General features: G+C 64.4%; 4 protein-coding genes across 4 annotated transcripts in view; 1 reads left to right on the top strand and 3 right to left on the bottom strand.

Moving 5' to 3' along the window:
* Positions 1-27,031, bottom strand: part of CIAO3 (cytosolic iron-sulfur assembly component 3) — a 148,777-nt gene that overhangs the window by 32,284 nt on the left and 89,462 nt on the right. The window lies entirely within an intron of this gene.
* On the top strand, positions 439-8,072 carry MSLN (mesothelin). Its single transcript, XM_050774686.1, has 17 exons — positions 439-857; positions 2,377-2,470; positions 2,930-2,973; positions 3,338-3,387; positions 3,819-3,939; positions 4,448-4,527; positions 4,707-4,836; positions 4,910-5,103; positions 5,326-5,416; positions 5,489-5,588; positions 5,861-6,039; positions 6,136-6,291; positions 6,474-6,616; positions 6,691-6,818; positions 7,190-7,284; positions 7,589-7,775; positions 7,858-8,072. The coding sequence occupies exons 1-17, from the start codon at positions 534-536 to the stop codon at positions 7,941-7,943; spliced, it is 2,202 nt and encodes a 733-aa protein (XP_050630643.1). The 5' UTR covers positions 439-533; the 3' UTR covers positions 7,944-8,072.
* Positions 8,493-21,590, bottom strand: LOC126944155 (mesothelin-like protein). Its single transcript, XM_050773414.1, has 20 exons — positions 21,499-21,590; positions 21,133-21,390; positions 20,743-21,024; positions 20,604-20,638; positions 20,394-20,498; positions 18,703-18,823; positions 18,210-18,327; positions 17,118-17,372; positions 14,241-14,326; positions 13,988-14,114; positions 13,667-13,857; positions 13,247-13,337; positions 13,029-13,170; positions 11,676-11,863; positions 11,436-11,591; positions 11,230-11,357; positions 10,024-10,157; positions 9,667-9,761; positions 9,172-9,442; positions 8,493-8,776 (listed from the first exon to the last, which is right to left on the bottom strand). Exons 1-20 carry the CDS (start codon positions 21,588-21,590, stop codon positions 8,571-8,573), a joined length of 3,081 nt encoding a protein of 1,026 aa, XP_050629371.1. The 3' UTR covers positions 8,493-8,570.
* RPUSD1 (RNA pseudouridine synthase domain containing 1) overlaps positions 23,367-27,031 on the bottom strand; it is a 296,072-nt gene continuing 292,407 nt past the window's right edge. Inside the window, exons 2-7 of the mRNA XM_050774726.1 lie at positions 26,758-26,856; positions 26,090-26,278; positions 25,888-26,011; positions 25,612-25,714; positions 25,214-25,315; positions 23,367-24,748 (exon numbers count right to left, since the gene is read on the bottom strand). Of these exons, the coding sequence (XP_050630683.1) occupies positions 24,321-24,748; positions 25,214-25,315; positions 25,612-25,714; positions 25,888-26,011; positions 26,090-26,271 (939 nt within the window). The 5' untranslated portion in view covers positions 26,272-26,278; positions 26,758-26,856 and the 3' untranslated portion in view covers positions 23,367-24,320. The remainder of the gene's footprint in view (positions 24,749-25,213; positions 25,316-25,611; positions 25,715-25,887; positions 26,012-26,089; positions 26,279-26,757; positions 26,857-27,031) is intronic.

The raw sequence follows: 27,031 nt of genomic DNA, 5'->3' as shown, positions 1-27,031 counted from the left end.
TGCACCGATCATGGGTTTCACCACCCGAGAATCAGAGAGTGGGATCCCGTGAAACCTGGGCCCGGGCTCCCACCCACACCCCACACCCACCGAGGGCAGCCGCGACCGGGCCCGGGCTCCCACCCACACCCCACACCCACCGAGGGCAGCCGTGAAACCTGAGCCCGGGCTCTCACCCACACCCACCGAGGACAGCCACGAAACCTGGGCCCGGGCTCCCACCCACGCCCCACACCCACCGAGGGCAGCTGTGAAACCTGAGCCCGGGCTCTCACCCACACCCACCGAGGGCAGCTTTGCCTTCCCGGGCACCCCTCCTCCCCCAGGTGGCCGGGCCTGGCCCGCTGCCCAAGGCTCCTGCTCGGGGTCTCCACCCACACATTCCTGCAGCGTGAGGCTCCACCACTCCCTGCTGCCCCGGGCAAAGCCATCATTTGTTCCCTTTGACAGCCCGGGAGGCTGCCAGCCTCTCCACCCCCACTTCCCAGTTGAGGAAACGGAGGCAGAGGCTCAGGTGTGGCCAATCACCCTACATGTCAGAGTTACCCTGGGCAGGGCCCACTGAGACCTGGGAGGGGCCACTTGGGACCTGGAGGGCTGGGGGCTGCCTGGGCGTTAGGGGTAAAGCTGCCTCCCCAGAAGGCCTCGGAGGCCTGGGCTGGGCTCCTCCTTTCACATCGCCCTTTGGAGGACCACGTGTGGGCATTGGTCCGAGACCTGAAAGGGGCCGTCCTGTTCCCCGTGGGCGCTGCCAGCGCCACGCACTCGTCTTTCTGCCTGGCCGGCCACTCCCGTCTGCTGTGACGCGCGGCCGGAGAGCTGCCGGAGGACCCACGGTGCCTGCCTCCCCGGGATCTGTAAGTAACAACCTTTGCGCTCTTTCTGTTGTGGTGTGGATGGAATCTGCACCTTCCATCTGGAGAACTGGGGCCGCTCCAGGCTGGGCTTCCAGCACCTGAGTGATGGTCAGGCTTTAGCGGGACGCAGATTTCACCCCGCAGGGCACACACACACCCATTTGTTTGGAAGCGGCAGTCCTAAGGCAGCGCAGGTGTCTCCATGTCCCCAGCCCAGCCCTCCTGCAGGTGTAAAGGATGCAGATTCCAGGGCCCGCCGTGGCCTGCAGAGGCCCCTCAGAGCAGGAAGGGCCGGGCTCCCGGGGAGCCCGAACCCCAGGTGCTGAGGTCCTTGGGTCACATGGAACTGGGGTGGGGACTGCCCAGGTCTCCTGTGATCCCATGGCCACATTTCCCACCTGCCTTCACGCACCCCAAGGGCTGGGGGTCCCACCCACCACCCACCACCCACTTTCTGGCTGGGGAGGTCTTTTTACTTCCACTTTCTCAAGGTGTTCAGAGCCTCAGGGGCCTCCCCACTTCCTCTGGGGCCTGGGGGAGTAGAGTCCGTCACTGGGAGGCTCTGTGGCTCCCGAGACCTTCCCCAGTGGCCGGGCTGACCAGGCAGGCTCTGCCTGCAGAGCATGAGTGTGTTACCCCCATTTCTGAGCTGTGGGTGGACCCACCAGGCCTGGGCCAAGGTTTTCAGGAGGCAGCTCTATTTTACCCAGCCATGGTGGCCTCCCTGAAAGGGGTAAATGTAGAAGCTGGTTCCCTCTCCTGCGGGCCCCACCCCTACCCCAGGAGGACAATTCTTGTTCAGGGAAGGTCTCCCCACCCACTTCCCCACCACCCCACACTGGCCCACAGGCCTCTGGGCCCCACCCTAGCGAGTACAAGGGGATCCCCAGGCTGCTCACTGGCCCAGCCCTGCCCACCTGGGCTGCACCTGAAAGTGGGCTCAGAGAGGCCGTGTGGCCCCAAGACACTGGTGGGTAGGAAGAGGCGGTGGCCTTGTGCCCACAGCGCCCCTCCTGCCCCAAGGGCGTTGTCTAACTGGCAGGGCCTGGGGTATTCACAAAGCCCAGGCACCTGCAGCTGAGGGCAGGGGAGGGAGCCACATCCAGGCGAGGGGGCCGCTGGATACAACCCCATCCAGACCTGCTCGTCCTCCTGTGCGAGAGTGGGAAGACTCAGGCCAGCCCGAGCGGGCGGCGGCCCCAGCTGCTTGATCTAAGCTCTGTTTACACTGCCCTGCCCTTCCGGGAGAGGGGTGAGCGCCAACTGATGCCTGGGCTTTCTGGGCTGGGGACCGGGATCTCAGACCCAGCCCCTGCCCTGGACAGGATGAGCCAGTCGGGGGGACAGAGGGCTCGGTGGCTGGAGGGCAAGGCCAGGGCGCGGATGCAAGCTGCAGGTGCCACAGAAGTTTGCCCTGGGAGCCCAGGAGGGGCCCATGGGGCCCCAGGCTGGCCCGGGACAGAGGCGTGGGGTGGGAGTGGGGGGCAGGGATCCCATCCTGAGTCGCTGCCCTCTACAGAGACAGACCATGGCCTTGCCAACGGCTCGACTGCTGTTGGGGTCCTGTGGGACCTCCGCCCTTGGCAGCCTCCTGTTCCTGCTCTTCAGCCTCGGTGGGTACTAGGTGGGGCTGCTGGCGAGGCGGGGACGGCCCAGGGGCCTTGGGGGCCGGGCTCTCAGCAAGGCTTTGCCTGTCCCTACCTTCTCCCTGGAGTGCCTGTGGTGCTCACATCCCAGCAGCAGTCTCTGCCCCCAGAGGTGACTGGAGCTGGAGACCCAGCCATGGAGTGATGGGGCTCAGGATACAGTGGGGATGTGTGTGAGATGGGTGTCTGACTGGCCAAGCAGCCGGGTCCCAGGGGAGGATGTGGAAGGCCAGGCTCCCCGTGGAGTGCAGACCCCTGTGCCTGGAGGACTGTGATGTCACGGGGTACACGGGCCTGAGCCACTGGCTTCTGCCACTTTGGGGCGTGCACAGGGCTGGCTCTGGGGGTGGTCGGGCTCTGCCTCCTTCCTCCCCTGGGTCAGGGCACACCCCAGACGGCCCCAAGCCGTCCCCTCTGCCCCTTTAGGATGGGTGCAGCCCTCGAGGGCCCTGGCTGGAGAGACAAGGCAGGTAAGGTCCCCTCTGGGGAAACCGGGGAGGGTCTTCAGGTCCCGGGTGGGGGTGCCATGCCATGTTCTCTGTGTCACGTATCCACGGTGCCTGCCAGTTTCCAAGGTCCCTGCTTGCAAAGGGGTACCTGGACCTGCATACGACTGGCATGGGAGCAGCCAGGTCCCGGGAGTAGCAGCCGAAACTGCAGCTGGGTCTGGGAAGTAGCTGGATGAGAAGTAGCCAAGCCCATGGGTCTGAGACACAGCCGGGCCTGGGAAGTAGCTGAACTCGGGGAGTACCTGGGCCCAGGGGTAGCGGGACCCGGGAACTCCTGCTCCAGGGAGCTGGTCTGAGCCATGTTCAGCAGGCCCTGTGCCCCCAGGAGGCCGCGCCCCTGGATGGAGTCCTGACCAATGCACCTGACATTGCCAGGTGGGTCCGGGGTCTTCACAGCCCTCAAGGGTGAGGCTCGAGGGGCCCCCACATCCCCTCCCCCGGCATCCCTCCCCCTGCATCCCCTCCCCCACATCCCTTCCCCCTGCACCCCCTTCCCCTGCGTCCCCTCCCCCCGCATCCCCTCTCCCCGTGTCCCCTCCCCCCGCGTCCTCTCCCCCGGAGTCCTCTCCTGCTTCCTCCTCTGCTCCACTGCAGATCTGACTGGGCTCAGGGCTGTGGAAGGGACTGACACCCCCCAGGTGGTGGCGACTCCTGGTCCTTGAGGGTGTCACCTGGCCTTGGTTGGGGGGTCTGCAGGGAACACCAGGGTCCTTCGGGGAGAGGTGGGGCTGCGGGGCTTGGGGAGCACTGGGTGGGCCCTGCGGGGGAGGCGCGATCCTGGGTGCCCAGCCCGACCCCTCCTGCAGCCTCTCCCCACGCCAACTCCTTGGCTTCACGTGTGTGGAGGTGTCTGGCCTGAGCACAGAGCTCGTCCAGGAGCTGGCTGTGGCCTTGGGACAGAAGAATGTCAAGCTCTCTGCAGAGCAGGTCAGTCTCAGTTGGGCTGGGGCAGGTGGGCACGGCTGGGGCTGAGGAATTTACAGGCAGCTCTGCAGTGCCCACCTTGCCACCACCATCCCCTGTGCCCCCGCTGCCATCTCTCCCCGGCTAGTTCTTCCCAGAGTTCCTCTGGCCACCCAAGCTGACCACTAGGGGTGCCCGTCCACATCAGGGGTCAGCTCCCCAGGGGCAAGTCTGAGATGTCCCTGTGTCCTGGGCCCCCTCCTGGAGCCCCGTGGGCAGCCCTCCAGGCTCTGCCCCAAGGGGGAATCTCTTGCGGGGAGTGGGTGAGACCTGGGGAAAGGGAGCCAGCGGCAGCCAGGCACAGGAGCCCACATCCCCTGGGGCAGTGCTGCAGGCAGCTGGAGATCCACTCCCACAGATTCCCGTGGCCAGGGCAGGGGTGTGTTGTGGTGGGTGGACCAGCCAGGCAACCCTGGCCCACCACGTGGGTGGCCGCCCGAAACACTCTGTGCTGGACGCCCTGCCCCTGCAGCTGCGCTGTCTGGCTCACCGGCTCTCTGAGCCCCCCGAGGACCTGGATGCCCTCCCGCTGGACCTGCTGCTCTTCCTCAAGTAGGCCCCATCCCCTGGCCCCCGCCCTCCGGCTTCTGCCCCCAGCCCTCAGCCCCCACCCGCTTCCCCCTGCCTCGGACCCCAGGCCACAGCAGAAACGTGGAGGCCAGCCCAGCCGCCTCTCAGGGTGGGGACCGGTGTGATCGATGTGGCCTGTCCCCAGCACCCTCTCTCCACAGCCCAGACGCGTTCTCGGGGCCCCAGGCCTGCACCCACTTCTTCTCCCGCGTCGCGAAGGCCAACGTGGACCTGCTCCCGCGGGGGGCTCCTGAGAGACAGAGGCTGCTGTCCGCAGCTCTGACCTGCTGGGTAGGAGCTGGGGCCAGTGCGGGGTGGAGAGGGCTCGGCAGTTCCAGAGGCGCTGAGGCCGGCATCTGTGCAGGGTGTGCGGGGGTCTCTGCTGAGCGAGTCTGATGTACGGGCTCTGGGAGGCCTGGCTTGCGACCTGCCTGGGCGCTTTGTGGCCGAGTCGGCAGAAGTGGTGCTACCCCGGCTGGTGCGCTGCCTGGGACCCCTGGACCAGGACCAGCAGGAAGCAGCCAGGGCGGCTCTGCAGAGAGGAGGACCCCCCTACGGGTAAGAGAAGGTGTCTGGCACCTCGAAGGCTTGCCTGGCGGTGTGGCGTGAGCAGCCCGTGAGGACACCCACGGCCATGCCTCAAGGCCCAGGGTGGGTCACCCCCGCCACAACCCCTGTCAATGCCCCCAGCCGGGGGGTATGGCCTAGCCTGGCCGTCTCCTCCCTCTCTGTCTGGGGCTGCATTTGGGGGTCCCTGAGCTGTGCCCCGTGTCTGCACAGCCCCCCGTCAACGTGGTCTATCTCCACCCTGGACGATCTGCAGAGCCTGTTGCCTGTGCTGGGCCAGCCCGTCATCCACAGCATCCCGCAGGTGAGACCCCGACCCCCAGCCCGTGGGGAGCCCGGCCACCCGAGGCTCAGCCTGGGCCCTGCTCGTCCTCAGGGCATCCTGGCCGCATGGCGGCAACGCTCCTCTCGGGACCCATCCTGGCAGCAGCCGGAACAGACCGTCCTCCGGCCGAGGTTCCGGCGGGACGTGGAGAGTGAGTGCCGTGCCCTGCGCAGTCTGGCACCAGGCTGGGCAGCATCCTTGGGGGTGGGCATCTGCAGTTTAGGGTCTCACCTACCCCTCCCTGGCTCTGCAGCACGTCCCATTATAACCACAGAGAGTGGACAGAATCCCCGTTTGCCAGTGGGTAAACTGAGGCACGGGGAGGGTCACAAATTGCCCAAGGTCTCTTCTCACGGCAGATGTGGGAGGAAGAAGGGGTCAAACGAACTCCAGCCCCTGACCCCTGTGCCCTGTGCCTTGCAGGGACAACCTGTCCCCCAGAGAAAGAGATCCACGAGATAGACGAGAGCCTTATCTTCTACAAGAAGCGGGAGCTGGAAGCCTGCGTGGACGCAGCCCTGCTGGCTGCCCAGATGGACCGTGTGAACGCCATCCCCTTCACCTACGAGCAGCTGGACGTCCTAAAGCATAAACTGGATGAGGTAGTTCATGACTCAGGTTCCCGCCGGCCTGCTGCGTCCGAGCCGTCCCCAGACCCCTGGGAGTGACGTGGGCCCTCCTGGTCTTTCGGCCTGCAGCTCTACCCACAAGGCTACCCCGAGTCTGTGATCCGGCACCTGGGCCACCTCTTCCTCAAGATGAGCCCTGAGGACATTCGCAAATGGAACGTGACGTCCCTGGAGACCCTGAAGGCTCTGCTCAAAGTCAGCAAGGGGCATGAAATGAGTGCTCAGGTGACCATCTGGCTCGGGGGCGAGGGGGGATGCGGCATGAGATTGGGCGGGGCTGGGGGCGGGGTGGGGGCGAAGCCTGAGGTTGGGCGGGCCTGGGGTCGGGGGCACAGCCTGAGGTTGTGCTGGTGGTGGAGGGATACGTCTCTGCCTGCCACAAGGCTCCTTAGTGGCCCGTCCCACAGGTGGCCACCCTGATTGACCGCGTTGTGGTGGGAAGGGGCCAGCTAGACAAAGACACCGTAGACACGCTGACTGCCTTCTGCCCCGGGTGCCTGTGCTCCCTCAGCCCCGAGCGGCTGAGCTCCGTGCCCCCCAGCGTCATCGGGTGAGTCCCCAGAGCTCTGCCCAGCAAGGTCGGTCTGTGTGCTGGCGCTCACGGTCCACCCACCCTGTCCCCAGGGCGGTCAGGCCCCAGGACCTGGACACGTGTGGCCCGAGGCAGCTGGACGTCCTCTATCCCAAGGCCCGCCTTGCTTTCCAGAACATGAGCGGGTCCGAATACTTCGTGAAGATCCGGCCCTTCCTGGGTGAGCCAGGGAGTTCCTGGACAGTGTGGGTACCACGACGGGGGGGCCACAGACTCCACTCAGGGGGTGCCAGGCCTTTGCCTTCCTGGGCCGCCTACTGCCAGGGTAACTGGGTGGTCACCGGCCCTCTGCCCCCGGGATGTGTGTGACCTTAGAGCTTGTGGGCTCTGACCCCAGCTTGGGGCGCCAGCCACTTCCGGAGTCTCCCACGCCCGGGGGTCAGGCGACCAGGCAAACCCAGGCCCTGGAAGCCCTAAGGAAACAGGGAAGCCCTGTAATCCTTTCACACAACTGGGCTTTCTGCAGCCCGTGGTCAAGGGCCTGGGAGTGTGAGATGCGGCCTCAGCTTGGGCGTCTCTCCCTGAGGGCAGGTGGGGCCCCCACGGAGGATTTGAAGGCTCTCAGTCAGCAGAATGTGAGCATGGACCTGGCCACGTTCATGAAGCTGCGGAGGGAAGCGGTGCTGGTAGGGCGAGCGGGAGGAGGGGCGAGTGGAGGAGGGGACAACCGTGGGCGGGAAGGCGTTTAAGGCGGGCCTGCCGGGGGGTGGGGGTGCGGGGCCTTAGGAAGGGCAGGGTCCTGGACTGTGGTGGGGCCTAGGGAAGGGCAGCCATTGAACTGGGGTCAGCCGGCCGGAGACCTTCAAAGTCTGAAGAAGCTGCGGCGGGCATCTGTGGGTGGGGCAGTTTGGACACAGGAGAGCCTGGCAACCCTCTGGGGGCGCTGGGGAAAGGGGACCCTCCTTGATGGCTGCCCGGGGGATCTGGCAGCCGTTGACTGTGGCTGAGGTGCAGAAACTTCTGGGACCCCACGTGGAGGGCCTGAAGGTGGAGGAGCAGCACAGCCCTGTGCGGGACTGGATCCTAAAGCAGCGGCAGGACGACCTGGACACACTGGGGCTGGGGCTACAGGGCGGCATCCCCAACGGCTACCTGATCCTAGACCTCAGTGTGCGAGGTGGGCGGGGCGGGGCGGCCAGGGCTGGGGGCAGGGCTGGGGACGTGGAGTTGGGCACTCTGAGTCACCGCTCTCTCCGTAGAGGCCCTCTCGGGGACGCCCTGCCTCCTAGGACCTGGACCTGTACTCACCGTCCTGGCTTTGCTCCTGGCCTCCACCCTGGCCTGAGGACCCTACTCCCTTGCTGGCCCCAGCCCTGCTGGGGATCCCCGCCTGGCCAGGAGCAGGCATAGGTGGTCCCTGTTCCACCCCAGGAGAACTTGCGCTCAGTAAACGCGAACATGCCCCCTGCAGACACGCCTTGTGACTTCCAAGGACTTTGTGACCCCACCAGCATGGCTCCTCTCCCTCTGGTCTTGGGCCCTCAGGCCAGGGGGGGACCCTTGGAGGCCTTCCTGACCCTGCTGCCATTGTGCTAAGGGCCAGGCCAGCACTCAGGATGGCCCCAGTAGACAGCGGTGGGAGTCCCGTGCCCCCATCCCCACAGGCTGGGCCCCGGCTAGGACATTCCCAGGCTCCCCTGTTCAGACCCTGAGCACGAACACAGGCGGGACCACGACTTTGGACTTTATTCATGACCAGCAACGAAGTCAGTGGTTCCAAACCCCAGCCCCAGCCCCAGCCCCAGCCCCAGCTCTCTGCAGGGCCGGGGCAGCGTCTTCTGTGTCCCGCCTGGGCCTGTGGTTGTGCGGGAGGCACCTCCTCAGGGCCTGGTCCTCAGTCCAGCTCGCAGGATCTGGAGGCGGGGATGGGCGGGGCAGCCTACGAGGTGGGGCTTGGGCAGGTTGGCCTGGCCTAGAGCCGGCCCCTCAGTCCAAGTGGGCGTCCAGCTGAATCTAACAGCCCTGTTTTTCCTGAACCTGACCCCTGTGAACCCAGCCACCCCGAGGCAGCACTGTCCACAGAAGCCAGGGTGCAGGTCCCCCAGTGCAGCAGCCATAGGAGGCTAGAGGGCAGGGCCACCGCCAGGGGCAGGTACCCCAGGGGGGCCCACGGGCTGCCTGTAGATGGAACAGGGAGGACACCATCAGTCCCTCAGACACTACCCCCATATCCACCCCCTGGAGCCAGACAGGCCTGGGCAGCCCCTCCCTCTGGCTGGGGAGGGTGGGGACAGCCGGCGAGGACACCCGTCTGCGGATGCTCTTCTGGGACCCAACAAAGGTCTCAAGGCTTCCCCTGCCCCCACTTTCTGCTGGTCAGTGGGTTTTAGGGGAGACAGCTGCGTCTCTCACTCAGTAGGCAATGAAGGGTGAAGCCAGGGTTGGCCAGTGTCATCCCAGGAGGCAATGGACAAAGCTGGTGGACAGACTGTGGGAGTGGCCACGAGGCGGGGAACAGGTCTGAGAGGGCCCTGGGCAGAGGGGGCCAAGCCGGAGGGGTGTGGGGGCCATACCTGAGGTGGAGGCCTGGGCAGCGTTCCCGGGCAGGCCTGAGGTGTGGACCAGATGAGGCGCTTGGTGGGTGGTGCTGGGGGGCCCGCTGGTGCCGTGGGCTGGGCCGGTGGGGCTGGCGGGGCCGGCGGGGCTGGTGTCAAGGCCCAGCTGGCCCAGGGCGGAGCTGTTGAGGCTGTACAGCCAGGACCTGACGGTGGGGTGGCTTCGGGCCTTCTGCAGGTCTCCCACGTTGTGGCCCAGCAGCGCAGTCACGTTGCTGACATCCAGGCTCTGCGGGGAGAGGCGGGGCAGAGGGGCAATGGGGCCACCTTCCAGGCCAGGGGAAGACCCACAGGAGAGGGCCAGACCCAGGATTGGGCAGTGGCAGGAGTGAGAGGCCCAGAAACGGCCTGGAGTGGGAAAGTGGGGGTATGCTGGCTGTGACCTGTGACCTAGGGGCTCCCCCGCCTGGGCCAGCCCTGCACCCCCACCCTCACGGGGCAGCCCGGCCCCACCTGCAGCACGCGGGGGTTCAGGCTGGTGAAGGTGTCGATGTCCATGGAGATGTTGGCCTGGGCCAGGTGCTGCAGCTCCTCCACCGGTGCACCGCCTGGGGGGACGGGGGTGAGGGGGCGGTGGGGAGCTGGGACGGGGGTGAGGGGTTGGGGCTCCACAGGCGGTGTGGGGGGAGCCACCCGGGGGGATGGGGTGAGGCGGCGGGGCTCCACCGGGGGAGCCGCTGGGGGAACAGGGGCGAGGGGGTGGGGCTCCACGGGGCGGGGGGAGCCACCCGGGGGGATGGGGGGGGGTGAGGGGGCAGGGCTTCAACGGGGTGGCCGCTGCGGGGACAGAGGTGAGGGCTCAGGGCTCACCGAGGTAGGGGCGCATGAAGTGGTAGTAGGCAGCTGGGGTCCTGCTGCTGCTGCTGAAGGCCTCACGGGCCTTGGCGTAGAGCACATCCTTCCGGCTCTGGGGGCAGGAAGAGACATCCAGGGCCCCGGCCAGCCTGGGGGAGGCGGGAGGCGGGAGGCTGAGGAGTTGGCCACCAGTCCCCGACCCTTCCAACGGCTGGGCATGGCCCTCCCTTCCTGAGCCACAGCTTTCCTCTCACCCTCTGTCCTGGGGTGAACAGGGTTCCCCCAAATTCACATCCACTCAGAACTTCAGAATGTGACCTTGTTGGGAAATAGGGTCATTGCAGATGGGATCAGTTCAGACTGGATCAGGTGGGCCCTGACTCAATGCCTGGGGTCCTTCTAAGGACAGGGAAAGCTGAGGGCTAGGTACAGTGCTCTCGCCTGTAATCCCAGCACTTTGGGAGGCCTGGGTGGGTGGATCACGAGGTCAGGAGATCGAGACCAGCCTGGCCAACATGGTGAAGCCCTGTCTCTACTAAAAAATACAAAAAAAAAAAATTAGCCGGGTGAGGTGGCGGGCATCTGTAGTCCCAGCTACTCAGGAGGCTGAAGCAGGAGAATGGCGTGAACCCGGGAGGCGGAGCTTGCAGTGAGCCGAGATTGTGCCACTGCACTCCAGCCTGGGCGACAGAGTGAGACTCCATCTCAAAATAAATAAATAAATAAATAAATAAATAAATAAAGTCACCCAGTTTGTGTCCTTTGCTCAAAGCTAGAGTCCAGGCTGGGCGCGGTGGCTCAAGCCTGTAATCCCAGCACTTTGGGAGGCCTAGACGGGCAGATCACGAGGTCAGGAGATCGAGACCATCCTGACTAACACGGTGAAACCCCGTCTCTACTAAAAAATACAAAAAACTAGCTGGGCGAGGTGGTGGGCGCCTGTAGTCCCAGCTACTCGGGAGGTTGAGGCAGGAGAATGGCGTGAACCCGGGAGGCGGAGCTTGCAGTGAGCTGAGATCGCGCCACTGCACTCCAGCCTGGGCAACAGAGCGAGACTCCGTCTCAAGGAAAAAAAAAAAAAAAGCTAGAGTCCAGCCAGGGCAGCCCTACGATTAATGCACCCGATGGCCTGGCTGGACTGCCCTCCTTGCCCTCAGTTTCCCCTCGTGGTCCCCCTGGGCTGAGGCGGGAGCTGCCTCTGAGTGTGGGGGGTTGGCTCACCGGAGCTCCTGGGGATGGATGGTCTGGATCTGCTGAGGACTCATCCAGCATAGGCGGGTGCCCCCGACGGCCAGCAGCAGGGCGCCGGAGACTGTGCCATTGTGCTCCAGAAACTTCTGCAGCACAGCCTGGGGGCAGAGCCAGGGTCGGTGGGGTGGGCTGGGGCTTGGGACCACCCACCTGCCCGCCTGCCCAGGTGCCCTCACCTCTGTCTGGTTCTCCAGGGCCACATCAGAGGCCAGCAGAGCCACAACCGTGTCCCAGGAGGTGATGCTCCACTGGCCGATCTCGGTGCAGGAGTAGAGGTAGACCAACGAGGTGATGAGCCGCAACTGATCCTCCGGGAGGCCTTGTGGGTAGATCTGAGCAGGTGGGCAGGGCCGGGCAGGGTCAGCAGAGGTGCTGCGCCCACCGGGCCTCCCCATCCCCCCCACCCAGCCGTGCACCTGCGCGAGCTTGGCCTTGACCACGCGCTGGCACTCAGCGGGCAGCGGGTGCTGCAGCAGGAGTTCCAGGTTGGTTCTGAGGACGTGGCCGTCCAGGCAGGACTCAAGCTGTGCACAGTCGTAGCGCACCAGAAAGAGATTGTCCCGCAGCGTGGCCGCCGTGATGTTGCCTCGGACACAGGATCTCCCTGGGGGTGTGTGCGGCCCGGGCTGGTAACCGGGGCCTGGGCCAACCACCACTGCCGGCTCCAGGGCGCCCCCCCGCTTTTTTTTTTTTTTTGAGACAGAGTCTTGCTCTGTTGCCTAGCAGCAGGGCATCAAAGGCTGGAGAATAGTGGCATTGATCTCGGCTCTCTGCAACCTCTGCCTCCCGGGTTCAAGCGATTCTCCTGCCTCAGCCTCCTGAGTAGCTGGGATTACAGGTGTGCGCCACCACGCCGGCTAATTTTTGTATTTCTAGTAGAGATGGGGTTTCGCCGTGTTGGCTGGGCTGGTCTTGAACTCCTGACCTTAAGTGAATCCTCCTGCCTTGGCCTCCCAAGGTGCTGGGATTACAGGCCTTAGCCACTGTGCCCGGATTTTTTTTTTTTTTTTTTTTGAGACGGAGTCTCGCTGTGTCGCCCGGGCTGGAGTGCAGTGGCCGGATCTCAGCTCACTGCAAGCTCCGCCTCCCGGGTTCACGCCATTCTCCTGCCTCAGCCTCCCGAGTAGCTGGGACTACAGGCGCCCGCCACCTCGCCCGGCTAGTTTTTTTTTGTATTTTTTAGTAGAGACGGGGTTTCACGGTGTTCGCCAGGGTGGTCTCGATCTCCTGACCTCGTGATCCGCCCGTCTCGGCCTCCCAAAGTGCTGGGATTACAGGCTTGAGCCACCGCGCCCGGCCTTTTTTTTTTTTTTTTTTTAGGTGGAGTCTCACTCTGTCGCCCAGGCTGAGTGCAGTGGCATGATCTCTGCTCACTGCAACCTCCACCTCCTGGGTTCAAGCGATTCTCCCTCCTCAGCCTCCCAAATCGCTGGGATTATAGGCATGCACCACCACGCCTGGCTAATTTTTGTGTTTTTATTAGAGACGGGGTTTCCTCATGTTGGCCAGGCTGGTCTCGAACTCTGGACCTCAAGTGATTTGCCTGCCTCGGCCTCTGAAAGTGCTGGGATTACAGGTGTGAGCCGCCGCGCCTGGCCCAGGCCCCCTCCCTGACCCCTTCCCCTCCACTTCTGACCTTGGTCAGACCTTGGCTTTCCCAGAGTTCTAACCAAGAACTTGGCCAAACGACTTCTCTGAAGTCAGCCAGGCCCGAGGGAGGAGCCGGACTGGGGACGTGCAGCGTCCCAGGCCACGGTGGCCATACTGACCTGTGCTGAGCCTGGGCCTGGAGGACACCAGTTTGGTCTTGGACTCCAGGAAGCTGGTGATGAAGCGCCTGGCCTCGTGCTGGCTGAGCCTCCCTGCCCGGCATGCCGCCACCATGCTACTGAAGAAGCCCAGGCCCACGGCCTGGCAGGGCAGGTGTGCGCTGAGGTTGGTGGCCTGGGCAAGGCTCGCTTGTGTCCACCCTGGGGCCCCCTCCTACCTCCTGCACCTGTGCCCACAGGTGAGGGCTGATGTATGTGGCCAGGGAACCCAGGGCCTGCAGCCCCTCCAGTGTCCAGGAGCCAGGGGGCCTGGTACACAGAAAGGGGCGCTGTGTTGGGTCCAGGGCAGGCCCCCCCGGGAGCCCCTGCCCCTCCATGGACACCCAGCAGGCAGGAGGAGCACTCAGTAGGTGCTTGACCACCCAGACCCCTGACTGGCACCCACGGGAGGGACACCCCCCCCCACAGCTAGTGGGGCAGCACCCCGACCCTCTGCCCCCTTGGCTGCAGGACCCGGTGAGGTTGAGGCCAGAGGTCAGATGTTAGTGGGCTGTGGACATCAGTGACCAAGAGGGCCAACCCCAGGCTGCCTCCCATCTCATCCCCGCCTCCTCGCCTGGCCCCGTGACCCCACCCACCCGAGCGAGGTCTTCCCACCGGCCAGCAGTGAGTTGAGGGCAATGCGCTGGGCGGTGGTCAGCCGGGGGCAGCGCTGCAGGTTCTCCAGCACATGGGGGTCCGCAGCACTGATGCTGGACGCGTCCATGTCACACACCAGGGCCCCGAGCAGCGGCAGGTTGGAGGCGCTGAGCTGTGGGCGGGCCCCCCCCTGCAGGGCCAGCAGGTCGGCACCCAGCAGGAGGCTGCCTCCAAGGCACCGGGCCCATCCCGCCCAGGTGCCCACCAGGCAGGCCACAGCCGCTCCCCACGCGCCCCAGCCCACCCCACCCAGCGCCCACCAGGCAGCCCACAGCCACACGCTGCAGGGCGACCCTCTGGTCGGGTAGATGGCTCAGCAGCTCCATGTCCCCCTGGGCGGCGCGGCGGATGAAGGCCCGGCAGTCAACTTCCCGCACCTGGGTCAGGCTGCAGGTGAGTGTGAGGCTGTCAGACTGACAGGGGGCGGGGTCGGAACTCCCAGCAGCCCTGAGATGCCCCTGGGGTGTTGAGGGCCCCCAGGACTCCTGTGGCTGGGCAGGGAGGGACACTCACTTGTAGAAGAGCAGCAGGTTGGGCGGGTGGAGCGTAAAGTCGTCCTGGAGGCCGCACCGTGATGCCAGGTTGGCCAAGCAGCTGAGCTGGGCAGGAGGGCGCTGGTCACTCCCTCGTCCACTCTGGACTCGCTGTGGCAGCCCGTGGGCTCCGTCTCCTCTGCACGGGCCTCAGGACCCAGTCCCCACCCACTTCTTGGGCCCCATTTCCCACATGTCGGGTCCTCCCTGTGGCCACCCGTGCCCACCCCTCCGCCTGGAGGGGAACCCTGCACAGCAGAACAGGCCTCCAAACGGCTGCCCCCGGCCCCTCTGCCGCCTTCCCGGCCGCCAGGCCCCTCCGCCACCTCCCCAGCCGCCAGGGCCCTGTGCCACCTCCTCACTGGCAGAGTGCTGAAGTGTCTGGATGCTGGGCGGGTGTGGATGATTGCCCATCCCCACCAAGGAGGCTCCACAACGCCGGGATTGGGGGTCTCCTCCGGTGCAGCCCCTTGGCAGCTTCCCAAGTGGACCCTGGGTGGTGCCCCTTGGCTCCACCTGACAGCCTCCTCCTGGCACTGGGGCTCTGCCAGGCCCAGCCTCCGCCCCTCCATGCTCCCTGAGGCTCTGCTCACTCCTCTCAGCCTATGCAGGACGCTGCCCAGCCTCAGCCACCCCCCACCTAGGCTTGTCTAGCCTGGCCTTTGAGGTCATTTCAAGGGTTTTTAGCCCATTCCTCAGAGGGCCCTTTGCCCGATTTTATGTCAACCAAGCACCTGGGACATCCTGTGCATATGAGGAGGGGATTTGAGGCAGACAAGGACGGCCCCAGAGTTTTGTGCAGCCCCCACCAGGGTCTCATCCCTGAGGAGGAGCCCACTCAGGGTGGGGGCTCGGGGACCCTCCTGCAGCCTGAAAGGAGCCCCAGGGAATGGAGCATGGGCTGCCAGCCTCCTGCAGGGCAAGGTCCTCCTGGCTGAGAGGGAGGGGAAGAAAAACCCTGACTCACAAACACCCAGAATGCCTGTGAGCTGGAACAGAATGTTCAGCCTGTTTGATTATCAAAAGAAGGGCAAAAAGCTGGCCAGGTGTGGTGCAATATGCCTGTAATACCAGCGCTTTGGGAGGCTGAGGACGGCTGATCCCTTGAGCTCAGGAGTCTGAGACCAGCCTGGCCAACATAGTGAGACCCCCGTCTCTAAAAAGAATTAAAAAGTTAGGCCGGGCGCCATGGCTCACGACTGTAATCCCAGCAGTTTGGGAGGGTGAGGCGGGCAGATAACCTGAGGCCAGTTTGAGACCAGCCTGGCCAATATGGTGAAACCTTGTCTCTAGTAAAAATACAAAAATAGGCCGGGCGCGGTGGCTCACGCCTGTAATCCCAGCACTTTGGGAGGCCGAGGCGGGCGGATCACGAGGTCAGGAGATGGAGACCATCCTGGCGAACACGGTGAAACCCCGTCTCTACTAAAAATACAAAAAAACTAGCCGGGCGAGGTGGCGGGTGCCTGTAGTCCCAGCTACTCGGGAGGCTGAGGCAGGAGAATGGCGTGAACCTGGGAGGCGGAGCTTGCAGTGAGCCGAGATCGCGCCACTGCACTCCAGCCTGGGCGACAGAGCGAGACTCCGTCTCAAAAAAAAAAAAAAAAAAAAAAAGAAAAATATTAGCCGAGCATGGTGGCGGGCGCCGGTAGTCTCAGCTACTTGGGAGGCTGAGGCAGGAGAATCGCTTGAACCCAGCAGGCAGAGGTTGCAGTGAGCTAAGATCACACCATTACACTCCAGTCTGGGTGACAGAGAGAGACTCCATCTCAAACAACAACTGTCCCAGCTACTGGGGAGGCTGAGGTAGGAGAATTGTTTGAATCCGGAAGGCAGAGGTTGCAGTGAGCTGAGATGGTGCCACTGCACTCCAGCCTGGGTGACAGAGTGAGACTCTGTCTCAAAAATAAATACATAAGAGAGAAAAAACAGACTGCGTGGCAATAAGATACCAAGTTATAAAAGAGACCTACGGCCGTGCCAGGCAGAGGGGAGGCAGTGCCTGCTGGCCCTCCCTCCTTCCCTCCTGTGGCCTGCTTGTCTGAGTTGAAAGCATTCCTATTTACTGAGTCCATGCTTTACCTAGGGCTTTATTCCTTTAACCGGTTACAAAGGAAAGAGTCTCTGAATCCACCTGTGACTTAGAAGCCCCCAGTTCGAGACATCCTGCCTTTTCAGGGAGAACGGGTTGATGTCTGCCTACCCCGTGTTCTCTGCCTCTTTGCCTGTCACTCCTACCTCCCCGCCTGTCGCTCCTACCTCCCCGATGCCTAGAAAACCAACCTGCAGCCTGCCGGCCTCAGGTGCGCTCACACCTCTTGAGACTTTCCTCAGGCCAGGGTCACTCATATTGCTCAGATAATCCTCTAAACTATTTCACTGTCTGGTTTTCCCGGGAAGGAATGGAGGTCTTTCTGCCTTTCCCTTTTCCTGGACGGCCCCTCACAGGCCAGGATCCTGCAGCCCATGCACGGAGAGGCCAGTGGGCTGTAAAATCCACTCTGGGGGCCCGGAGTATGTACCCCAAGTCGGGCATCGTTCCCCACAGTGGTGGGTGGGGAGGGGAGGGTGAACCCTCGCCCTCACTGCGGACACAGGGTGGAGCATCTGCAGGGAAGTTGGCTGAAAAGTCATGGAAGTAGGTTGGCTGCACCCGAAAGTCCCCCCGCCTCCTGGGTGGACCCTCCCGTCCTGGGGGGCTGCACACCCCGTCCCGACTGTGGTCACACTGGGTCCTGCCCCAGCTCTCACTTAGCCGTCCCTCGCCTCTCACACCGGAGCCCATGTGCCCTTCCCTATCCGGGCCCGTCCCTCAGCGCCTGGCCCACCCACCCACCCGCACTCCTTCCCCGCTCACCTGCCAGGCCTGGAGGGGGACCTGCAGCAAGGCCAGCCTCTGGATTAGGGCTGAGAGCTGGTCCCGGGGCAGCTGACCGGCCGGCTGGCACCAGAAGCCTTGCAGCAGGGAGCAGTTGGCACTGGGCAGAGAGGAGGAGATAGTGGCAGGGAGGGTCCGGGAGGGGTGGAAGCAGTTGAGCGCGGCTGCCCAGCAGAAGGGCACGGGCTGCACGCAGCCTGCAGGACCAAGGTCCGACTCCACTGCCCCCCAGCACTGAGGGAGGGAGAGCGGGAGGTGGTGCCCCCGACAGGCAAGATCCTGCTTCACTGACTCATTCACTCACTCATTTTCACTCATTCACTCATTTTCACTCATTCACTCATTTTCACTCATTCACTCACTTTCACTCATTCACTCATTTTCACTCATTCACTCACTCATTTTCACTCACTCATTTTCACTCATTCACTCATTCACTCACTCATTCACTCATTCATTCACTCATTCACTCACTCATTTTCACTCACTCATTCACTCATTTTTCACTCACTCATTCACTCATTTTCACTCATTCACTCATTTTCACTCATTCACTCACTCATTTTCACTCACTCATTTTCACTCACTCATTCATTCACTCACTCATTCATTCATTCACTCATTCATTCACTCATTCACTCATCATTTTCACTCACTCATTTTCATTCATTCATTCACTCATTCACTCACTCACTCTTTACTCATTCACTCATTTTCACTCATTCACTCACTCATTTTCACTCATTCACTCTCTCACTCACTCTTTCATTCACTCATTTTCACTCTCTCATTCACTCATTTATTCACTCATTTTCACTCATTCACTCACTCATTTTCACTCATTCCCTCATTCTCACTCATTCACTCATTCATTCACTCATTCATTCATTCTCTCCAGAGCACCCTGTGGGGCCAGGCTCTCGGCTGCACGCAGGGCCTCAGGTGTGGCCCCTACCCAGACCCTGAGGCAGCACTTCCTCCTGAGGCCGGGTCCCAGGTGGCCAGGAGCTCAGGCTGCTCCCTGACCACCCCTGCTGGCTGCTGAGGCACCTGAGGAAGAGGCACCCCCACCCAAGGCTTCGGCACCCGTTGGGCAGCCCTGGGGAAGCCGTCTCCCCAGCCTTCCTTACGGTGTGACTCTAATCCAGTCCAACACAGAGCGGGCCTTGTGCCACTCAGGACGCCAGCCCTGCCTCACAGACGCCCTGGTTAGTCAATTGACCAGCCTGTCACTGTCACCAACTCTGAAGGACGGGGAGGAGGGCTGAGCCCCGCATGAGGCTCCAGGCAGTGCGGGGAAACCACACAGTGTTCTCTGGGGTGGGCAGACGTGGCTGGGCCTGATGGTTGAGGCCTCGGCGGTGGCCGAGGGACCCACACCCGGCCGTGTAGGTCCAAAGCTGGACGCTGAGTCATCTCAGGGCCCCCCAGGGTGGAGCAGGAGATGACAGCCTCAGCAGCAGACTGCTGGCGGCCACCCCCAGACCCCTCCCCATCCCCTAGTCAGACCCCTCCCCCAGCCCAACCGAGAAGCAGACCCCCACTGCAACAGGGCTGCACTCACCTGGCCCACAGGTTGGCCCCACTGGCATCCAGCCCTCCTGGGGAAAGACCCTTGGCCTGGGGCCCAGAGCAGTGGGCGGCGAGGGACAGGAGGAGGGTGAGGCCCGAGCTCTGCAGGGCACCTGGAATAAGGCGGGCCGTGAGGGTCCCGGTGGGGTGGGAGCAGGGGCCGGGGCATCCAGATCCCAGGGTGGACCTGTGACTCCCACCATGGGGGCCTCCTTGAGACCAGAGGACACGGAGGAACTTCTGGAGCCCCACAGCACTGGCCACCTGTGCACAGCCTGGGCCTGAGTGCGGGGCGTGTCTGGTGGTGTATGCACAGGCGAGAGGCTGTGGACATGTGTAGGCACGCATGTGTAGGTGACAGTGTGCACGGATAGGTGACAGTGTGCACGGGTAGCACAGGCGTGAGGCTGTGGACGCGTGCAAGCACGCACAGGTGACAGTGTGCACGCGTGGGTGATGGTGTGCACGTACAGGTGACAGTGTGCACGCGTGGGTGATGGTGTGCACAGGTAGGTGACAGTGTGCATGGATAGGTGACAGTGTGCACAGGTAGCACAGGCGTGAGGCTGTGGACGCATGCAAGCACGCACAGGTAGGTGATGGTGTGCACATATAGGTGACCGTGCATGTGTAGGTGACAGTGTGCACAGGTAGCACAGGCATGAGGCTGTGGACATGTGCAAGTACGCACAGGTAGGTGACAGTGTGCATGGGTAGGTGACGGTGTGCAGGGTAAGTGATTGTACAAGTGTAGGTGACAGTGTGCACGGGTAGGTGACGGTGTGCACCGGTAGGTGACGGTCGTGTGCATGAGTCTGGCAGCGTGTGCACATGTGCACCCGTGTTGCACACGTGTGAGATGGCAGGTGTACGTGTGAGCTCCTTCTCCCTCTAGCCAGATGCCCCGTGGCTCTGTGTCCTCACAGTGGAGTCCTGAGACCCCCAAGACACAGGAGGTGTGGGGGCAGAAGCCACCTTCAAGGGCCCCAACTGCTCAGTTCTGCAGTGGGGGTCACAGCAAGGCCTCCTCGCAGGAACTGGGGGCCCAGCCCATGTTCCTGCTTTGGAAACCCAGCCCAGGAAGGGGGTTCGGGTGCAGGGGAGCCCCCTTATCTTGCTGGCCCTGGGGAGACCATGTGGTGAAGTCTCTTCTCCAGCAGACATAGAGCAGGAGTCGCCGCAGCCCACACAGATCTGCCCACGGCCTCCTGGGCTGCTGGGGCCTGGCCCACCCCTCTCAGGGAGGGTGAGGCACTGGGCAGCCCTGGGCATGGCCAGGGTCCCTCCCCACCCTGGCCTTAGAGCCTGGCCCTGCCTGTGCCCAGGCTGCCCAAGAGAACGGTGTCTCCACTCACCCCTGCCCCCACTATTTCCCCAGAAGCCACATCCACCTGCCTGGGCCAGGAGTGGCCCCTTCTAGCCAAGCTTGCCTGCCCTGCCTCACCCTCCCAGGACCCCCATGCCTGCTGGGGTGGGCTGGGCTCACTGTGCCCTGGCAGCCCCCCCCCGCCGGCCGGCTGCTGCTGGGCAGGGCCCGCCTCCTCCTTCCTTGGCTTGGGACAGACCCTGGCTCAGGAAAATGGGGTGGCCAGGGCCCTGGGCACTCCCACGTCTGTGGGATGGTTTTGCCACGTGGGCCTGGCACTCTGGAGGTCCCCCTTCTGCATGGAGGTCTCGTCTCACCCACTCTGGGGCCCATGTCTGTGCGGCGGAGCGTGCTGGTCATCCTGGCTGAGACGTTCCAGGGCAGGAAGGTGCTGGGGCCACGGGCAGTGGGTCCAGGACTAGCTGGAGAAGCGTGACACAGGCAAACACAGGTGAGAGACACAAGCTGGCCCCACACTGCCTCCCACCCCCTGGGGTGTGGAGATGGAGGGTGCAGTCCGGGCTCACCCGGGGCGGCGGGGCCAGAGCTGCGGCTCTCCCACCTTCAAGGGGGAAGGATCCCATAAACAGTAAAGTGCAGCAGAGGGACCAGGAGCCGGCGAAACCCTGGGCCTTTCTTATCACAGGTAGGGGCCTAGGGGCCCACGGGTTGCTGCGTCTCCAGCCAACAGCGAGTGCCTCAGGCAGCCTCGTGCACCCCAGCTTCGTCCCCACACCCAGCGGCCCTGGCAGCTCCCTTTCCCTCTTTGAGCCCCAGATGTCCGGCTCTGTCGCTGAAATCTGGCCCCCAGTGGCAGCTGGGGTAGCCTCAGCCACGCTGGAAATGGAAGCTGCAAGGCCAGAGGAGTCAGGGTCTCGGTACTGCTGCGGGCCACTGCCTCCTCCTGGAACCAGCCTGATGGCTTTTGGGCACCTCTGGGCCTCCTGACTGTGGCCCAAGAGGGAGACAGGGAGGCTGCCCCACGCAGAGGCAAATGCAGCGGCTTCGGACTGGCCCTGCTGTGGGCTGGTGGTGGCTCCCACCCGCCCTTCTCACCTGAGCAGAAACCGTGGGTGCGGCGGGGGAGGTGCTGCCGGGCTGTGGGGTGGCTGCTCCGGGCAGGGAGTTGCGGACCAGGTGCTCCAGACGCAATCCCAGCCCGCCAAGTGCATCAGCTGCTGCTGCTGAGCGCCCGGGTGCAGAGACAGTGCAGGGGGGATGCTGGGGTCCCTGCTCACCTCCACGCCGGCCTGGCAGGCGGCATGGGACTGCCCCACCCCGCCCCACTCCCACAGTGACGCCCGCTTGGCAGTCCTGTGGGGGAGGCCCAGGCTGTGCCTGGTGATGCACCGTGTCAGCCCCTGGGGACCTCGGGCACAACAGGCACCTACTCCCTTCCCCCACAGCGAAGGCTGAGCTCACAGCTGGCAGCGGCCCAGCTCATGCTCCTCCCTGCCCACCAGGGCTCTGCTCTGCAGTCTCTGCGCCCCAGGGGTCGTGCTGCACGCCTGCATCTGAGTCCGTCATGTTTGCTGATGCCTGCGTGTATAGGTGCATCTCGGGCCTCCTGGTCTGTGTGCCCAGGAGCATGGACACAGACACACTGTGTCCCCTTGTGGGGACATCAGGCACACGACGACCCAATGCGGTAGCCAGGCATGGTGACAGCTGCGGTCGTTCTGTGGGTACCACAACACAGAGCTGGGCAGGCAGGAACATCCGTGTGAGCACTGTGGGGCTCCACCAGGCAGGCCAGGGCGGGAGGACAGGCAGGAGGGAGTTCCCAGCCCGCCTGCCAGGCTTCTCCCCTCACTGGGACGGGGTGCTGGGTGTCCCAGGCTGAGCCCCAACCTGGCCCACCTACCCCACCTCTCATCTTGGGAGGGGCTCAGCCCCTGCTTGGCAGGACCACAAGGGCTCCAAGACCCTGGGATCCTGCAGCTCAGGTTCAGCTGTGGCATGACCACCCCCTGCACCAGAGCTATGGGTGCCCAATGAGCCAGCCCCATGGTCAAGCTGAGACTTAATCCCTGCTCTGGGTCTTGTGGGGGCTGACAGCGGGGGGACTGGTGGGTGACCGCTCCCCAGGCCTGTACAGGCCCACGGGAACCCAGGTGCCCCTCTGAGAGTTCCAGGCTGACACTGAGGCATGGGCACCACGAGGGACGGCACTCAGGAGGCCTGGCTTGTTGAGGAGGGTCCGGCTCAGGTCAGGCCTTGAAGGCCCCTTGGCCGGCCACCAGCTGGGCCAGCCCAGCTGGACACAGCGGCTCCAACAGCTGCAACCGGTCGCAGTTAGGGGCAGTGAGGTCAGCAGCCCCCAGTCCAGAGGGGTGGGGTCCTGTGGGGCAAGGTGGGGAGACAGTCCCACTGGAGAGGAGAGCCGTGCCTGGCTCCGACTTGGGCTGATTCAGACAAGGACCAGGAGGAAGCCTGGAGACAAGCCAGCCCTGGGGGAGGGGAGGCCGGGGCCAGGCGCCGAGAGTGGACACATCCCTGGGCTGGCCAGGGAGGGGCCTGGAGAGCGACGGGTGTGCTGGCCCGGAGGGCTTTGTTGCTGCTCTCTGTTGGGGTCGCCCAACTGGTGCTACTTGAGGGTTATGTGGTCTCTTCGGATCTACACCAGCCCCTTCCTTTACAGATGAGGAAACTGAGTCATGGGAGCAGCAACAGTGAGCCCAGGGCCTGTGGCCTCACCTCAGGGACTCTAGGGCTAGAACCCGTATGTCGGCTGAGAGCACGGTGGCAGCTGCCTCTGGTCTGGGGCCTAGTGGGGACTCCGGGTCTGGAACCCGTGTCTTCGCTGAAGGCACAGCGGCAGCTGCCTCTGGTCCAGGCCCTGCTGCTGTCACTGCTGGGGTCCTAACCAGGGTTCCAGGGCTGGCCCTGGAGCTGGACAGTGGCAGGCAGGGGCCAGGCAGACCTGAGACCAAGTGCTGGCCCATGAGACGCCCGTTCCACAGAGCTCTGAGACGCGGGGGGCCAGGCCGCTCTCTGGCCCCAGGCCTGGGCTGACCCAAGGGCCTGGGCTCTACGAAGGTCCCTGGCTGGGCCCAGCTGGGTGCTCCCGCGGTTCTGGTTGTGGGGGCTGGGGGTCGTCGGAGTCCTGCCCAGGCCAAAGCTGCAGAGTGCTTGCTGTCTGCAGGAGAGGCCGATACGAGCCAGAAGCACTGTGTCTGTCCCGGGTCCTGCTGGGACCTCGGGGCAGGAAAGAGAGCTAGGAAGGGTCTGGGTAGCCAGACCTGTCCCTCGGAAGCCCGGCTTTGGACACGTTCACGGTCACCCTTGAAGCCAGTCAGTGAGCATTTATTTGGAGTCCCTGGAGCCCTGCTGTAACCAGGAGCCCGGGCTGTGGCGTGGGGGACAGAGGAGGTGAGACCTGGCAGGCCCACAGCTCCCAAGCTGGGGGCCCGGAGGCAGAGGAACAATGCACGGCTATGTGGGAGCCAGGCAAGCGGTGACGTGGCAGAACTGTTAGCAGGGGCCCGGGAGACTGCAGCAGACTGGTGCTCACAGCGGATATGAGGGACGGGCGTGCGTGGCAGGGCCTTGGCCATTGCCCCTGACCAATGTCTGTGCAGCAAGCACCACACTGAGCTCAGAATCCGGGCGGAGAGGGAGCCACAGATACAGTGAGGCCGAGGCACACACGGCCGGGCCTGCACACTTGAGCCCAGCAGGAACTGTTGGGTTTCGAGCGGAGGCAGCCGAAGGCAAGAGGATCTGCAGAGCAGTGAGGGGCAGAGGACACAAGGACCAGATGTGTCTCCCAGGCCAGGTGAGCTCAGAATGGCCCTTCCCAGCCCCTCTAGGGGATAGGTTGGGGCCAGTAGCTGACTGGGCCCAGGAGTGGCCCACCCTGGAAGCAAAGGCAAGGCCAAAACCTGGCCCTGCCTCTTCAGTCCGTAAAACTGACGCCCCTGGGGTGAAGCTTGGGATCCAGAAGCTATTCCAGGAGGAGGGAAGGACCTCGGTTTCTCCCGGGCCACATGGGTAGGAAGGTCCTCAGGATCCAGCATCAGTCCCACGGCCGCAGTGCGATGTCGTCGCCTGTGATCACGGCTGCCTGGCGCCCCCTGCCGGCCCCACCTCAGCCCTTCCCCGCAGGCCTGGCCAGGGCAGCCCAGCGGGCCTGATGTTCCCGGGCACCTGGAGGCCCCAGAGCTGGTGATCACACGCTTGCTCGTCCGTCTCCCTAGAGTTCTGCTGTGCAGCCGCCACCCCCCGTCCCAGCCCCACGGCTCTCAGCTGTCCGGCTCCAGCGTCCACTCTGACAGCCACTGCAGGCAGGGGCCCCGCTGTGCCTCAGTCTCAGGGGGCTTGGTGGGGGGTGGAGGGGGCCGGCCAGGCCCAGGCAGGAGTGTGGAGGGGCTGCCTGGCCTGGGGCCCCTGTCCTCGGGGTCAGGGTCAGGGGTGGCCCGTAAGGCCTGCACAAGCTGGTCCAGCGGCTGCAGCAGGGTGTGGGGGCTCCAGCAGGCGTCCAGGGAGGGCAGGAAGGGGTCAGGCGTGCAGACCTCTACACACTCGGCGTCCGTGGGGATGCGCAGGTAGAAAGCGTGCAGCATCATTCTGAACGGTCGGTCCTCCTGGCCCGAGGGCTCTCCGTAGGTCAGGTCGCCCACCACGGGGTGGCCCAGGGCACTGCAGTGCACGCGCAGCTGGTGTGTCCGGCCTGCAAGGCGAGGGTGCTGCTGGGTCAAGTGGGGGGCGGGGCTGCTCCACACGGGCCTCCCTGACCAGGCCCCACCTCCTGTCATGACCCCACTGCAGCCTTGGAGCAGCCCCTTGGGGTGGAACTCTCCCTGTCCTCTGCCATGGGCAAGGACATCAGTGTTCGGAACAGGAGACTGCATTCAGGTCACCACTGATGAGGACAGGGCCGGGGTGGCACTTGGTCCTGGAGAATCCAGGCCAGTCAGACCCCCCAGGACTCAGTCAGGAGCCAGCAAGGACCCTGTGTCAGGGGAGAAGCTGAGAGGCTGCAGAACGTAGAGTTAAGAACACAGGAGTGCTTGTTACCAACTCTGCCTTGATGCTCAGGGTGGCCCAACACGGGCTACGTGGCCCCGTGTCTCAGTTTTCCTGCTGTCACCACCAGGACACCGCCCACCCCAGACACTGCCAACCCCAGACACACCCGTGAGTGGCTTCAGCAGCACTTTGGAGACCGGATCGCCTGCGTACAGCCCGTGTTCCAGAACCACGAGCTCCGTGAGGCTTGGCTTTGGGTTCTCACAACCTGGGGCGCAGATGGCATGTGTGAGGTCAGCGGGACCAGCCCGAGGCCCAGGCTCACCAACCCTAACCCACGATGCCCGCCCAGTTGGTCCCTGCCTGCCCAGGCCCACCCCAACCCACGATGCCCGCCCAGTTGGTCCCTGCCTGCCCAGGCCCACCCCAACCCACGATGCCCGCCCAGTTGGTCCCTGCCTGCCCAGGCCCACCCCAACCCACGATGCCCGCCCAGTTGGTCCCTGCCTGCCCAGGCCCACCCCAACCCACGATGCCCGCCCAGTTGGTCCCTGCCTGCCGCACCCTGCGTGCCCTCGATGCACATGGTGTGGGCCCGGCCTTCCGTGCCGTTCCTGCCGATGGCATGGCTGATGGTCACCCGGCTCTCCTGGATGTGCCCCCGCAGCTGCAGGACAGGAGGAGTCACACAGTTCACGGGGCAGCCCGCCACTGCTGGGGAGCCCACCTAACACCAGGCAGCCATGTAGAGGTTGGTGGGAGGCTCTGACTCAGGGCCTGCCCAAGTGGGGTGGGAGTCCTGAGTCCCCACGCCCCACCCCAGGACTGACCAGGTCTTACCAGTGCCAGGTAAGCCTTGGTCACGCGCCGCTCCTTGAAGCACCTGTATGCGCTGCCGGCGGCTGCCTTGTTTAGGGCCACACACAGTGCCCCGCTGGTGGAGAAATCCAGCTGGTGGCAGAACCTGGGATGGGGCAGAGTCCAGCGTCTGAGCCACTTTCCTCCACAGACGCTGCCGTGGGGCTGTGGCCGCTTCGCCTACCTGAACCCGTAGCAGGTGTCCGGGTCGGCCAGCTCCGGGAAGCGGTGCCGCAGCTGCTTTTGTAGCGTCAGAGTCTCCCGCCACGCCTTGCTGTCAATGCGAACGTCCCAGTGCTTGTTGACCACCAGGAAGTCGCGGCTCCGGTACACGATGGACAGGTTCTCCACGCTGCCCGGCTCCATGGCCGGCCTGCCGAGCCACGCGTGGGTGCGTGTGCTGTGAGCACGTGGGGGGCGCCCAGTTCAGGAGACAGAGGTCCCCGCACCCCCTCACTCGGGCTCCGGTGCGAAGCCACAAGCCAGGTGCGCAGCCCTACTATGCACCTGCATCCTCAGTCCCCAAGATCAGGCCAGGGCGTCAGCTGGGGGATCAGGGAGTCAGCCTGGGACGTGCCTGACCCAAGGCTGGAGAAACAGCCCGTTCCGAGCCTGCCCCACAGAGCCTCCCCAAAGACCCTCCCCTCCAGGGGATGCACATGACGGACTCCGCCCGACGGTGGGGGCGGGGAGGGGCAGCAGCACTCCCGGGGCCCGGCAGCCAGGTCTGCCAGGGGCGCGGGGCATGGCTGGGGCCTCCTCGCTCCCCGCAGCCCGCGCAGACCGGCGCCCCGCACAGGCCCGGTGGGCAGGCCAACCCCGGCTCCGAGCCCCTCCCGCGCCCAGACTGACCTGCTGCTGGGCCGTGCAGTCCAGGCCCTCGATGCCGTGACCGACACCGGCTCCAGCCCCGCGCCCGCGCGCTCCTGACCCAGAGACCCTGGAATCCTCGCTCCGGATGCCTAGCAGCGCTTCCGCCCTGCCCCGCTGCGCGCGCAGCCCCGCCCCCGGCCCGCCCCCGGCCCGCCCCCGCCGCGGAAGGGCGGCTGCGCCGGCCAATGGCGAGCTCCCCCGGACAGGCCGCGGGGGCTGCGGAGCAGGAACTCGTCCCGCCCACCTCGCGCGC

Source organism: Macaca thibetana, chromosome 20, assembly GCF_024542745.1.
Source record: "Macaca thibetana thibetana isolate TM-01 chromosome 20, ASM2454274v1, whole genome shotgun sequence".
Taxonomy (NCBI): Eukaryota; Metazoa; Chordata; class Mammalia; order Primates; family Cercopithecidae; genus Macaca; species Macaca thibetana.
This window is presented reverse-complemented; position numbering and strand designations above follow the sequence as displayed.